Here is a 13,624-nt window from a genome sequence, read left to right as displayed (position 1 = left end):
GGTTATTGGGGGTATCAGGGGTCACTGGGGGTTATTGGGGGGCTAGTGTGGGGTTACTGGGTGGTCATTGGGGGGCTATTGGGGTGTTAATTGGGGGGTCATTGGGGGGTTAATTGGGGGGTCATTGGGGGCTATTGGGGGGTCATTGGGGGTTATTGGGGGCTATTGGGGGGCTACTGGGGGGTCATTGGGGGTTATTGGGGGCTAATGGGTCATTGGGGGTTATTGGGGGGTTAATTGGGGGGTCATTGGGGGGTTATTGGGGGCTAATGGGTCATTGGGGGTTATTGGGGGGCTAGTGGGGGGTATTGGGGGGTCTCGGGGGGTCATTGGGGGGTGGTTTTTTGGGGGGGTTCCCATTGGGGGGACTCACAGGGCAGGCGCGCCTGCATGTCGGGAGCCAATAGGAGGCGCTGGGGGGTCCCGGGCAGCGCGTAGGCGGCCAAAGGGGGCGGGGCCGGGCCTTTGGCCCCGCCCACCGCGGGCCGGGCTGGGGCTCCGCCCCCAGCTGGGGCTGTGTGAAAAGGGGGCGGGGTCAGCGCCGAGGCCACGCCCCCCCGGCTCTAACCGCACCCACAACCCTCCCTTGGCCCCGCCCCTCCATCCAGGCCACGCCCCTCGGGTTTAAGCCCCGCCCCCTCTAGGCCCACCCCCCAAACCACACCCCTCTGGCTTAAGCCCCGCCCACCCCCAAGCTGCTTGGCCAATGGATGGCTCTGGCCACGCCCACCCAGCGCTAAGCTCCGCCCCTCCGCCAAAGCCACGCCCTTTTGCTTTAAGCCCCGCCCACCCAAGCTGCACTACTGAGTGACAGTAATAGCCCCGCCCACCACCTGAAGCCACGCCCCTCCGGCTTAAGCCCCACCCACCCCACCTGCTTTGCTAAGGGATGTTGTGGCCCCGCCCACCCAGCTCTAAACCCCGCCCACTACCTCAAGCCACGCCCCCTCCGGCTTAAGCCCCACCCACCACAGCTGCTTTGCTAAGGGACGTTCTGGCCCCACCCACCCCTAAGCCCCGCCCCTCTGCTTTAAGCCCCGCCCCTGTTCTTTAAGCCCCACCCAGAGCTCCCCCCATTGAACAACCCCCATCCTTTCCTCAAGCCCCGCCCCCCTCAAGCCCCGCCCCCCCGCACTCACCAGGGGCGGGGCCGGCAGGGGGCGTGGCCAGCGCGGGCAGCAGCGTGGGCGTGGCCCGAGGGGGCGGGGCCGCCAGGGCCAACCCCAGAGGGGGCAGCAAGGGGGCGGGGCCAGCAGCGGGGGTGGGTGTGGCCACGGTGGGCGGGGCGGGGCCCGGCGCCGCGGGGGCGGGGTTGACCGCGGCGGGGGCGGGGTTTAGAGGGGCGGGGTTTAGCGGCGCGGTGGGCGGGGCTTGCGCCAAGGTGACCACAGGGGGGGCGGCGGTGACCAGCAGGGGGGCGGGGCCTGCGGGGAGAGGGGCGTGGCCGGCGGGGGCGGGGTTGGGCGGCAGGGGGGCGGGGCTGGGGGGCGGAGGGGCGGGGTTGGGGGGCGTGGCCACGGCCAGGGGGGCGGGGCGGGGCGGGGCCAGCAGCAGCACCGCCCGGTTCTCCGCACGCGCCACCGGCTGCAGCATCCTGGGGGGGGGGAGGGGGGGAAAGGTCAGAGGTCACACGGGGGCAGTGACCCCCATGACCCCCCCCACAGTGTCCCCAAGGTCACCCCAGTGTCCCCAAGTGTCCCCAATCCCCCCAGTGTCCCCAAGTGTCCCCAACCCCCCCAGTGTCCCCAATCCCCCCAGTGTCCCCAAGACCCCAATATGTCCCCAAGACCCCAAGTGTCCCCAAGACCCCCCAGTGCCCCCAAGACCCCCCAGTGTCCCCAAGTGTCCCCAAACCCCCAATATGTCCCCAGCCCCCCCAGTGCCCCAACCCCCCCAGTGTCCCCAAGTGTCCCCAACCCCCCCAGTGTCCCCAAGACCCCAATATGTCCCCAACCCCCCCAGTGTCCCCAATTCCCCCATTGTCCCCAAGTGTCCCCAACCCCCACAATGTCCCCAAGTGTCCCCAATCCCCCAGTGTCCCCAAGACCCCAATATGTCCCCAACACCCCCAGTGTCCCCAAGTGTCCCCAACCCCCCCAGTGTCCCCAACCCCCACAGTGTCCCCAAGTGTCCCCAAACCCCCCAATATGTCCCCAGCCCCCCCAGTGTCCCCAACCCCCCAGTGTCCCCAAGTGTCCCCAACCCCCCCAGTGTCCCCAACACCCCAATATGTCCCCAACCCCCGCAGTGTCCCCAACGTCCCCACCCCCCCAGTGTCCCCAAGTGTCCCCAATTCCCCCCAGTGTCCCCAATCCCCCCAGTGTCCCCAACCCCCCCATTGTCCCCAAGTGTCCCCAACCCCCCCAGTGTCCCCAATGTCCCCAACCCCCCCATTGACCCCAACCCCCCCATTGTCCCAAGTGTCCCCCACCCCCCCAGTGTCCTCAAGTGTCCCCAACCCCCCCAGTGTCCCCAACCCCCCCAATGCCCCCAAGACCCCAATATGTCCCTAACCCCCCCAGTGTCCCCCAGTGTCCCCAACCCCCCCAGTGTCCCCAACCCCCCCAGTGTCCCCAATCCCCCCAAGACCCCCCAGTGTCCCCAACCCCCGCATTGTCCCCCAGTGTCCCCAACCCCCCCAGTGTCCCCCAGTGTCCCCAACCCCCCCAGTGTCCCCAACCCCCCCAGTGTCCCCAATACCCCAATATGTCCCCAACCCCCCCAGTGTCCCCAACCCCCCCAGTGTCCCCAATTCCCCCCAGTGTCCCCAATCCCCCCATGATGTCCCCAAGACCCCCCCAGTGTCCCCAATCACCCCCAATATGTCCCCAACCCCCCCAGTGTCCCCAACCCCCCCAGTGTCACCAAGACCCCCCAGTGTCCCCAACCCCCCCAGTGTCCCCAAGACCCCAATATGTCCCCAACCCCCCCAGTGTCCCCAACCCCCCCAGTGTCCCCAATACCCCAATATGTCCCCAACCCCCCCAGTGTCCCCAATTCCCCCAGTGTCCCCAAGTGTCCCCAACCCCCCCAATGTCCCCAAGTGTCCCCAATCCCCCCAGTGTCCCCAAGCCCCCAATAATGTCCCCAACCCCCCCAGTGTCCCCAAGTGTCCCCAATTCCCCCCAGTGTCCCCAAGACACCAATATGTCCCCAATCCCCCCAATATCCCCAACCCCCCCATTGTCCCCAAGTGTCCCCAACCCCCCCATAGTCCCCAATGTCCCCAATCCCCCAAGTGTCCCCAACCCCCCCATAGTCCCCAAGTGTCCCCAACCCCCCCCATTGTCCCCAAGTGTCCCCAACCCCCCCATTGTCCCCAACTGTCCCCAACCCCCCCAGCGTCCCAACCTCCCCATTATCCCCCAGTGTCCCCAACCCCCCCAGTGTCCCCAATGTCCCCCATTGTCCCCAAATGTCCCCTACCTGTTGACTTTCATGCGCACGGGCTTGGGCCGGGGGGGGGGGTCGGGGGCGGCCGCCACGTCCTCCAGGAGGCGCCGCGTCACGCGCCAGCGCGGCAGGAAGCGGTCGGCGGCGTAACGGGAAAGGTGGCCCTCCAGGGCCACCAGCTGGAACGGGGACAGGTCCACGTGCTGCGGGGACAATGGGGGGACATTGGGGTCACCTGGGGTCAGCTGGAGTCATATGGGGTCACTCAGGGTCATCTGGAGTCACTCAGGGTTATCTGGGGTCACTCAGGGTCACCTGGGGTCACTCAGGGTCATCTGGGGTCACCCAGTGGCAATGGGGACACCAGGGACATTGGGGTCACCTGGGGTCACTCAGGGTCATCTGTGGTCACTCAGTGGCAATGGGGACACCAGGGACATTGGGGTCACCTGGGGTCATCTGGAGTCACCTGGGGTCACCTGGGGTCACTCAGGGTCATCTGGGGTCATTCAGGGTCACCAGTGGCAATGGGGACACCAGGGGCATTGGGGTCAACTGGGGTCACTCAGGGTCATCTGGGGTCACTCAGGGTCATCTGGGGTCACCCAGTGGCAATGGGGACACCAGGGACATTGGGGTCACCTGGGGTCATCTGGAGTCACCTGGGGTCACCTGGGGTCACTCAGGGTCATCCGGGGTCACCCAGTGGCAATGGGGACACCAGGGGCATTGGGGTCACCTGGGGTCACCTGGGGTCAGCTGGGGTCACTCAGGGTCACTCAGGGTCATCTGGGGTCACCAGTGGCAATGGGGACACCAGGGGCATTGGGGTCACCTGGGGTCACCTGGGGTCACTCAGGGTCATCTGGGGTCACCCAGTGGCAATGGGGACACCAGGGACATTGGGGTCACCTGGGGTCACTCAGGGTCATCTGGGGTCATTCAGGGTCACCAGTGGCAATGGGGACACCAGGGGCATTGGGGTCAACTGGGGTCATCTGGGGTCACCTGGGGTCACTCAGGGTCATCCGGGGTCACTCAGTGGCAATGGGGACACCAGGGACATTGGGGTCACCTGGGGTCACCTGGGGTCATCTGGAGTCACCTGGGGTCACCTGGGGTCACTCAGGGTCATCTGGGGTCATCTGGGGTCACTCAGTGGCAATGGGGACACCAGGGACATTGGGGTCACCTGCGGTCACCTGGGGTCACTCAAGGTCATCTGGGGTCACTCAGTGGCAATGGGGACACCAGGGACATTGGGGCCACCTGGGGTCACCTGGGGTCACTCAGGGTCATCTGGGGTCAGCTGGGGTCACTCAGGGTCATCTGGGGTCATCTGGGGTCACTCAGTGGCAATGGGGACACCAGGGGCATTGGGGTCACCTGGGGTCATCTGGGGTCACTCAGGGTCATCTGGGTTCATCTGGGGTCATTCGGGGTCATCTGGGGTCATTCAGGGTCACCAGTGGCAATGGGGACACCAGGGACATTGGGGTCACCTGGGGTCACCTGGGGTCACCTGGGGTCACTCAGGGTCATCTGGGGTCACTCAGTGACAATGGGGACACCAGGGACATTGGGGCCACCTGGGGTCACCTGGGGTCACCTGGGGTCACTCAGGGTCATCTGGGGTCACCCAGTGGCAATGGGGACACCAGGGACATTGGGGTCACCTGGGGTCACCTGGGGTCACCTGGAGTCACCTGGGGTGACTCAGTGTCATCCGGGGTCACCCAGTGACAATGGGGACACCATGGACACCAGGGACACCAATGACACCAGTGACACCAATGACACCAGTGAGAATAGGGGCATGTCCAGGTGCTGGGGGGACACATGGGGACACCTGGGTCACCTGGGGTCACCTGGGGTCACTCAGGGTCAACTGGGGTCACTCGGGGTCACCCAGTGGCAATGGGGACACCAGGGACACCAGGGACAGTGACACCAATGACACCAATGACACCGGTGACACCCAACTGTGCCACCCCAGTGTCCCTATGTCCCCAATTGTGTCACCCTAGAGCCTCTGTGTCCCCACAAGTGTCCCTATGTCCCCAATTGTGTCACCCCAGTGTCTCTATGTCCCCAACTGTGTCACCTTAGAGTGTCTCTATGTCCCCACAAGTGTCCCTATGTCCCCAAGTGTGTCACCCCAGTATCTCTATGTCCCTAAATGTGTCACCCCAGTGTCTCTATGTCCCCAATTGTGTCACCCCAGTGTCCCCACAAGAGTCTGTGTGTCCCCAATTGTGTCACCCCAGTGTCTCTATGTCCCCAATTGTGTCACCCCAGTGTCCCCAAAGTGTTCCTATGTCCCCAATTGTGTCACCCCAGTGTCCCTATGTCCCCAACTGTGTCACCTTAGAGTGTCTCTGTGTCCCCACAAGTGTCCCTATGTCCCCAATTGTGTCACCCCAGTGTTTCTCTGTCCCCACAAGTGTCACCCCAGTGTCCCCAAAGTGTTCCTGTGTCCCCAATTGTGTCACCCCAGTGTCTCTATGTCCCCAACTGTGACACCTTAGAGTGTCTCTATGTCCCCACAAGTGTCCCTATGTCCCTAAATGTGTCACCCCAGTGTCCCTATGTCCCCAATTGTGTCACCCTAGAGCCTCTCTGTCCCCAATTGTGTCACCCCAGTGTCCCTATGTCCCCAACTGTGTCACCTTAGAGTGTCTCTGTGTCCCCACAAGTGTCCCTATGTCCCTAAATGTGTCACCCCAGTGTCTCTATGTCCCCAACTGTGTCACCTTAGAGTGTCTCTGTGTCCCCACAAGTGTCCCTATGTCCCTAAATGTGTCACCTCAGTGTCTCTATGTCCCCAATTGTGTCACCCCAGTGTCCCTATGTGCCCAACTTTGTCACCTTAGAGTGTCTCTATGTCCCCACAAGTGTCCCTATGTCCCCAATTGTGTCACCTCAGTGTCTCTATGTCCCCAATTGTGTCACCCCAGTGTCCCAAGTGTCACTATGTCCCTAATTGTGTCACCCCAGTGTCCCTATGTCCCCAACTGTGTCACCTTAGAGTGTCTCTGTGTCCCCACAAGTGTCCCTGTGTCCCCAAATGTGTCACCCCAGTGTCTCTATGTCCCCAACTATGTCACCTTAGAGTGTTTCTATGTCCCCACAAGTGTCCCTATGTCCCCAAATGTGTCACCTCAGTGTCTCTATGACCCCAAATGTGTCACCCCAGTGTCCCAAGTGTCACTATGTCCCCAATTGTGTCACCCCAGTGTCCCTATGTGCCCAACTGTGTCACCTTAGAGTGTCTCTGTGTCCCCACAAGTGTCCCTATGTCCCCAATTGTGTCACCCCAGTGTCTCTATGTCCCCAATTGTGTCACCCCAGTGTCTCTATGTCCCCAATTGTGTCACCCCAGTGTCTCTGTGTCCCTAAATGTGTCACCCGAGTGTCCCTATGTCCCCAACTGTGTCACCTTAGAGTGTCTCTGTGTCCCCACAAGTGTCCCTATGTCCCTAAATGTGTCACCCCAGTGTCCCTATGTCCCCAATTGTGTCACCCCAGTGTCCCTGTGTCCCTAATGTGTCACCCCAGTGTCTCTATGTCCCCAATTGTGTCACCCCAGTGTCCCCACAAGTGTCTGTGTGTCCCCAATTGTGTCACCCCAGTGTCTCTATGACCCCAAATGTGTCACCCCAGTGTCCCCAAAGTGTTCCTATGTCCCCAATTGTGTCACCCCAGTGTCCCTATGTCCCCAACTGTGTCACCTTAGAGTGTCTCTGTGTCCCCACAAGTGTCCCTATGTCCCCAATTGTGTCACCTCAGTGTCTCTATGTCCCCAATTGTGTCACCCCAGTGTCCCAAGTGTCACTATGTCCCTAATTGTGTCACCCCAGTGTCCCTATGTCCCCAACTGTGTCACCTTAGAGTGTCTCTATGTCCCCACAAGTGTCCCTATGTCCCCAATTGTGTCACCCCAGTGTCCCTATGTCCCCAATTGTGTCACCCTAGAGCCTCTCTGTCCCCAATTGTGTCACCCCAGTGTCCCTATGTCCCCAATTGTGTCACCTCAGTGTCCCTATGTCCCTAACTGTGTCACCCCAGTGTCCCCACAAGTGTCTCTATGTCCCCAATTGTGTCAGCTGAGTGTCCCTATGTCCCCAACTATGTCACCCCAGTGTCTCTATGTCCCCAAATGTGTCACCCCAGTGTCCCCAAAGTGTTCCTGTGTCCCCAATTGTGTCACCCCAGTGTCTCTATGTCACCAACTGTGTCACCTTAGAGTGTCTCTGTGTCCCCACAAGTGTCCCTATGTCCCCAATTGTGTCACCCCAGTGTCTCTATGACCCCAAATGTGTCACCCCAGTGTCCCCAAAGTGTCTCTATGTCCCCAATTGTGTCACCCCAGTGTCTCTATGTCCCCAACTGTGTCACCTTAGAGTGTCTCTGTGTCCCCACAAGTGTCCCTATGTCCCCAATTGTGTCACCTCAGTGTCTCTATGTCCCCAATTGTGTCACCCCAGTGTCCCAAGTGTCACTATGTCCCTAATTGTGTCACCCCAGTGTCCCTATGTCCCCAACTGTGTCACCTTAGAGTGTCTCTGTGTCCCCACAAGTGTCCCTATGTCCCTAAATGTGTCACCCCAGTGTCTCTGTGTCCCTAAATGTGTCACCCCAGTGTCTCTATGTCCCCAATTGTGTCACCCCAGTGTCCCCACAAGTGTCCCTATGTCCCCAATTGTGTCACCCCAGTGTCCCAAGTGTCACTATGTCCCTAATTGTGTCACCCCAGTGTCCCTATGTACCCAACTATGTCACCTTAGAGTGTCTCTATGTCCCCACAAGTGTCCCTGTGTCCCCAAATGTGTCACCCGAGTGTCCCTATGTCCCCAACTGTGTCACCTTAGAGTGTCTCTGTGTCCCCACAAGTGTCCCTATGTCCCTAAATGTGTCACCCCAGTGTCCCTATGTCCCCAATTGTGTCACCCTAGAGCCTCTCTGTCCCCAATTGTGTCACCCCAGTGTCCCTATGTCCCCAACTGTGTCACCTTAGAGTGTCTCTATGTCCCCATAAGTGTTCCTATGTCCCCAAATGTGTCACCCCAGTGTCCCTGTGTCCCTAATGTGTCACCCCAGTGTCTCTATGTCCCCAATTGTGTCACCCCAGTGTCCCCAAAGTGTTCCTGTGTCCCCAATTGTGTCACCCCAGTGTCTCTATGTCCCCAACTGTGTCACCTTAGAGTGTCTCTATGTCCCCACAAGTGTCCCTATGTCCCCAGTTGTGTCACCTCAGTGTCTCTATGTCCCCAATTGTGTCACCCCAGTGTCTCTATGTCCCCAATTGTGTCACCCCAGTGTCCCAAGTGTCACTATGTCCCTAATTGTGTCACCCCAGTGTCCCTATGTGCCCAACTTTGTCACCTTAGAGCGTCTCTATGTCCCCACAAGTGTCCCTATGTCCCCAAGTGTGTCACCCCAGTGTCTCTATGACCCCAATTGTGTCACCCCAGTGTCCCCAAAGTGTTCCTGTGTCCCCAATTGTGTCACCCCAGTGTCTCTATGTCCCCAACTGTGTCACCTTAGAGTGTCTCTATGTCCCCATAAGTGTTCCTATGTCCCCAAATGTGTCACCCCAGTGTCTCTGTGTCCCTAAATGTGTCACCCGAGTGTCCCTATGTCCCCAACTGTGTCACCTTAGAGTGTCTCTATGTCCCCACAAGTGTCCCTATGTCCCCAAGTGTGTCACCCCAGTATCTCTATGTCCCTAAATGTGTCACCCCAGTGTCTCTATGTCCCTAAATGTGTCACCCCAGTGTCTCTATGTCCCCACAAGTGTCCGTGTGTCCCCAAAGCTGTCACCCTAGACCCTCCCTGACCCCCCAAATGCCACCCCGAGTGCCACCCCCGTGTCCCCAGGGTCACCTGGAAGGGCAGCGGGTCCAGGGCGCGCAGCACCAGGGCGGCGGTGACGAAGTTGAGCCCGTCGGTGACGAAGGGGGAGGTGACGGGCCGGGGCTCGAACAGGTCGGGGTGGTTGCAAACCTTGCGCAGCTGCATCAGCACGTTGATCACGCTCATGAAGTGGCCGCTGGCCAGCGTGGCCTTGGTGCTGCGGGGACACGGGGACGTTGGGGACAATGGGGACAATGGGGGCGATGGGGGTGATGGGGACATTGGGGGCAATAGGGACAATGGGGGCAATGGGGGCGATGGGGGCAATGGGGACATTGGGGGCAATGGGGACATTGGGGGCAATGGGGTCAATGCGGTCAATGGGGGTAATGGGGGCATTAGAGTCAATGGAGACATTGGGGGCAATGGGGTCAATGGGGACATTGGGGGTAATGGGGGCAATGAGGACATTGGGGGCAATGGGGGCATTGAGGTCATTAGAGTCAATGGGGACATTGGGGTCAATGGGGTCAATGCGGTCAATGGGGGTAATGGGGGTGATGGGGGCAATGAGGACATTGGGGGCAATGGGGACATTGGAGTCAATGGGGACATTGGGGGCAATGGGGACATTGGGGGCAATGGGGACAATGGGGACAATGGGGGTAATGGGGGTGATGGGGGCAATGAGGACATTGGGGGCAATGGGGACATTGGAGTCAATGGGGGCAATGGGGACAATGGGGACATTGGAGTCAATGGGGACATTGGGGGCAATGGGGACATTGGGGGCAATGGGGACATTGGGGGACATGGGGACATTTGGGGACATGGGGCCACGGCATCAGCTGCATCAGCACGTTGATCACGCTCATGAAGTGGCCGCTGGCCAGCGTGGCCTTGGTGCTGCGGGGACACGGGGACGTTGGGGACAATGGGGGCAATGGGGCAATGGGGGTGATGGGGCCATTGGGGGCAATAGGGACAATGGGGACAATGGGGGCGATGGGGGCGATGGGGACATTGGGGGCAATGGGGGCATTGGGGTCATTAGAGTCAATGGGGACATTGGGGTCAATGGAGGCAATGGGGACAATGGGGTCATGGGGACATTGGGGGTAATAGGGGCAATGGGGCAATGGGGACATTGGGGGCAATGGGGGCAATGGGGACAATGGGGTCAATAGGGACATTGGGGGTAATGGGGTCAATGGGGGCAATGGGGTCATTGAGGGTAATGGGGACATTGGGGGCAATGGGGTCAATGGGGTCAATGGGGACATTGGGGGTAATAGGGGCAATGGGGACATTGGGGGCAATGGGGACAATGGGGTCAAGGGGGTCAATGGGGGCAATGGGGTCAATGGGGGCAATGGGGACATTGGAGTCAATGGGGCCATTGGAGTCAATGGGGACATTGGAGTTAATGGGGTCAATGGGGTCAATGGGGACAATAGGGTCAATGTGGCCATTGGAGTCAATGGGGACATTGGAGTCAATGGAGTCAATGGGGCCATTGGAGTCAATGGGGACATTGGAGTCAATGGGGTCAATGGGGTCAATGGGGACATTGGAGTCAATGGGGACATTGGAGTCAATGGGGTCAATGGGGGCAATGGGGACAATGGGGGGTGTGGGTGGCTCTGGGGGGGTCTCAGGTGCCACAGGTGACATTGGGGACACGGTGACACAGTGACACCGACCTGGCCTGTCCCATGAAGTCGTCGTACAGGCAGCGCTGGCGCCTCGACAGGCGGCACCGCAGCACGTGCTCGAACTTCTGCGGCATCTGCTTCTCCACGTCCACCTTGAGCCGGCGCAGCAGGAACGGCCGCAGCACCTGGGACCCCCCGAAAAAGAACGGGGGGTCACCCCAAAATATGGGGGTGAGCCCCAAAGTTTGGGGGGGGAACCCCAAAATATGGGGGTGAGCCCCAAAATACAGGAGAAGCCCAAGCTTGGGTTCATCCCAGCAGCTCCAACTCAAGGTCCAGTTGGCGCCAACCAAGTTCAACCAATCTCAGGGTGCTCCCCCAACTTTGGGGTGTCCCCCCCATCTTTGGGGTGCCCCCCTCAGTCTTGGGGTCTCTCCCCAATCTCGGGGTGTCCCCCCCAATCTTAGGGTGCTCTTATTATACTTCTGGTTGCCCTTGACCATGATCAACCCACCATCTCCAACTCAACCTCCAGTTGCCGCCACCCAACTCCAACCGATCTCAGGGTGCTCCCCCCAACTTTGGGGTGTCCCCCCCATCTTTGGGGTGCCCCCCTCAGTCTTGGGGTCTCTCCCCAATCTCGGGGTGTCCCCCCTAATCTTAGGGTGCTCTTATTATACTCCTGGTTGCCCTTGACCATGGTCACCCCACCATCTCCAACTCAACGTCCAGTTGCCGCCACCCAACTCCAACCGATCTCAGGGTGCTCCCCCCAACTTTAGGGTGCCCCCCCCATCTTTGGGGTGTCCCCACTGATTATGAGGTGTCTCCCCAATCTCAGGGTGTCCCCCCCAATCTTAGGGTGCTCTTGTACTCTTGGTTCCCCTTGACCATGATCAACCCACCATCTCCAACTCAACCTCCAGTTGCCACCACCCAACTCCAACCAATCTCAGGGTGCTCCCCCCAACTTTAGGGTGCCCCCCCCATCTTTGGGGTGCCCCCCTCAGTCTTGGGGTCTCTCCCCAACCTTGGGGTGTCCCCCCTAATCTTAGGGTGCCGCTCTTATACTCTTGGTTGCCCTTGACCATGGTCACCCCACCATCTCCAACTCAACCTCCAGTTGCCGCCACCCAACTCCAACCAATCTCAGGGTGCTCCCCCCAACTTTAGGGTGTCCCCCCCAACTTTGGGGTGCCCCCCCAGTCTTGGGGTCTCTCCCCAATCTCGGGGTGTCCCCCCCAACCTCAGGGACCTCCCATTATACCCATGGTTGCCCTTGACCATGGTCAACCCATCTCCAACTCAACCTCCAGTTGCCGCCACCCAACTCCAACCAATCTCAGGGTGCTCCCCCCAACTTTAGGGTGTCCCCCCCAACTTTGGGGTGCCCCCCCCATCTTTGGGGGTGCCCCCCAGCCCCACCTTGTGCAGGCGCTTGACCAGGCTCTCGTTGTACTCCTGGCTGCCCTCGATCATGCCGGCCAAGGGGTTGGCGAACCACTCCTTGAACTCGCGGTGGGACTGGAAGACGCGCGGCATCAGGAAATGCATGAGCGACCAGAGCTCCATCAGGCTGTTCTGCAGCGGCGTCCCCGTCAGAAGCAGCCGGCGCTGGCTGGGGGTGACACACGGGGGTCAGCACCCATGGGTGGGGGGGGGCAGCACCCATGGGTGTCCCTAAGTAAGGTTAGAGGGGGTACAGAGTGACCTCAGGGGACATGGAGCCACCAGATGGACCAAAGCTCCATTGGATTGTTCTACATCCAATGCTGTTTATGGGGGATATAGGGGATCAGCACCCATGGGTGGGGGGTATATGACACCCATGGGTGGCCCCAAGGGGACATAGGTGTCCCTAAGGGGTCTATGGGGTGTCCCAAGGGACACAGAGGGCCCAGAGCTCCATGGGTCTGTTCTGCACCCAACACTAATTATGGGGATATAGGGGCTCAGCACCCATGGGTGGGGGTATATGACACCCATGGGTGTCCCTAAGTAAGGTTATAGGGGGTACAGGGTGACCTTAGGGGACATGGAGCCACCAGATCCACCAAAGCTCCATTGGATTGTTCTACATCCAATGCTGTTTATGGGGAATATAGGGGGTCAGCACCCATGGGTGGGGGTCAGCACCCATGGGTGGGGGTATATGACACCCATGGGTGCCCCTAAGGGGGGTTATAGGGGTCTATGGGTGTCCCAAGGGACACAGAGGGCCCAGAGCTCCATGGGTCTGTTCTGCACCCAACACTAATTATGGGGATATAGGGGCTCAGCACCCATGGGTGGGGGTATATGACACCCATGGGTGTCCCTAAGTAAGGTTAGAGGGGGTACAGAGTGACCTCAGGGGACATGGAGCCACCAGATGGACCAAAGCTCCATTGGATTGTTCTACATCCAATGCTGTTTATGGGGGATATAGGGGGTCAGCACCCATGGGTGGGGGTATATGACACCTATGGGTGCCCCTAAGGGGGGTTATAGGGGTCTATGGGTGTCCCAAGGGACACAGATGACCCAGAGCTCCATGGGTCTATTCTGCATCTAACAGTGATTATGGGGGATATAGGGGGTCAACACCCATGGGTGGGGCTCAGCACCCATGGGTGGGGGTATATGACACCCATTGGGTGCCCCTAAGGGGGGTTATAGGGGTCTATGGGTGTCCCAAGGGACACAGAGGGCCCAGAGCTCCATGGGTCTATTCTGCATTT

General features: G+C 60.0%; 1 protein-coding gene across 1 annotated transcript in view; it reads right to left on the bottom strand.

Annotated features, from left to right (window-relative positions):
• Positions 1 to 373: 373 nt before the first annotated feature.
• Positions 374 to 13,624, bottom strand: part of LOC309452914 (helicase SRCAP-like) — a gene marked incomplete at its 3' end in the record, with an annotated part of 46,458 nt that continues 33,207 nt past the window's right edge. The window contains 6 exon segments of the mRNA XM_082077572.1: positions 374 to 514; positions 1,140 to 1,594; positions 3,427 to 3,596; positions 9,280 to 9,466; positions 10,953 to 11,089; positions 12,330 to 12,522. Coding sequence (XP_081933698.1) covers positions 374 to 514; positions 1,140 to 1,594; positions 3,427 to 3,596; positions 9,280 to 9,466; positions 10,953 to 11,089; positions 12,330 to 12,522 — 1,283 coding nt within the window.

This window comes from Streptopelia decaocto, assembly GCF_964273445.1.
Source record: "Streptopelia decaocto genome assembly, contig: HAP1_SCAFFOLD_281, whole genome shotgun sequence".
Taxonomy (NCBI): domain Eukaryota; kingdom Metazoa; phylum Chordata; class Aves; order Columbiformes; family Columbidae; genus Streptopelia; species Streptopelia decaocto.
This window is presented reverse-complemented; position numbering and strand designations above follow the sequence as displayed.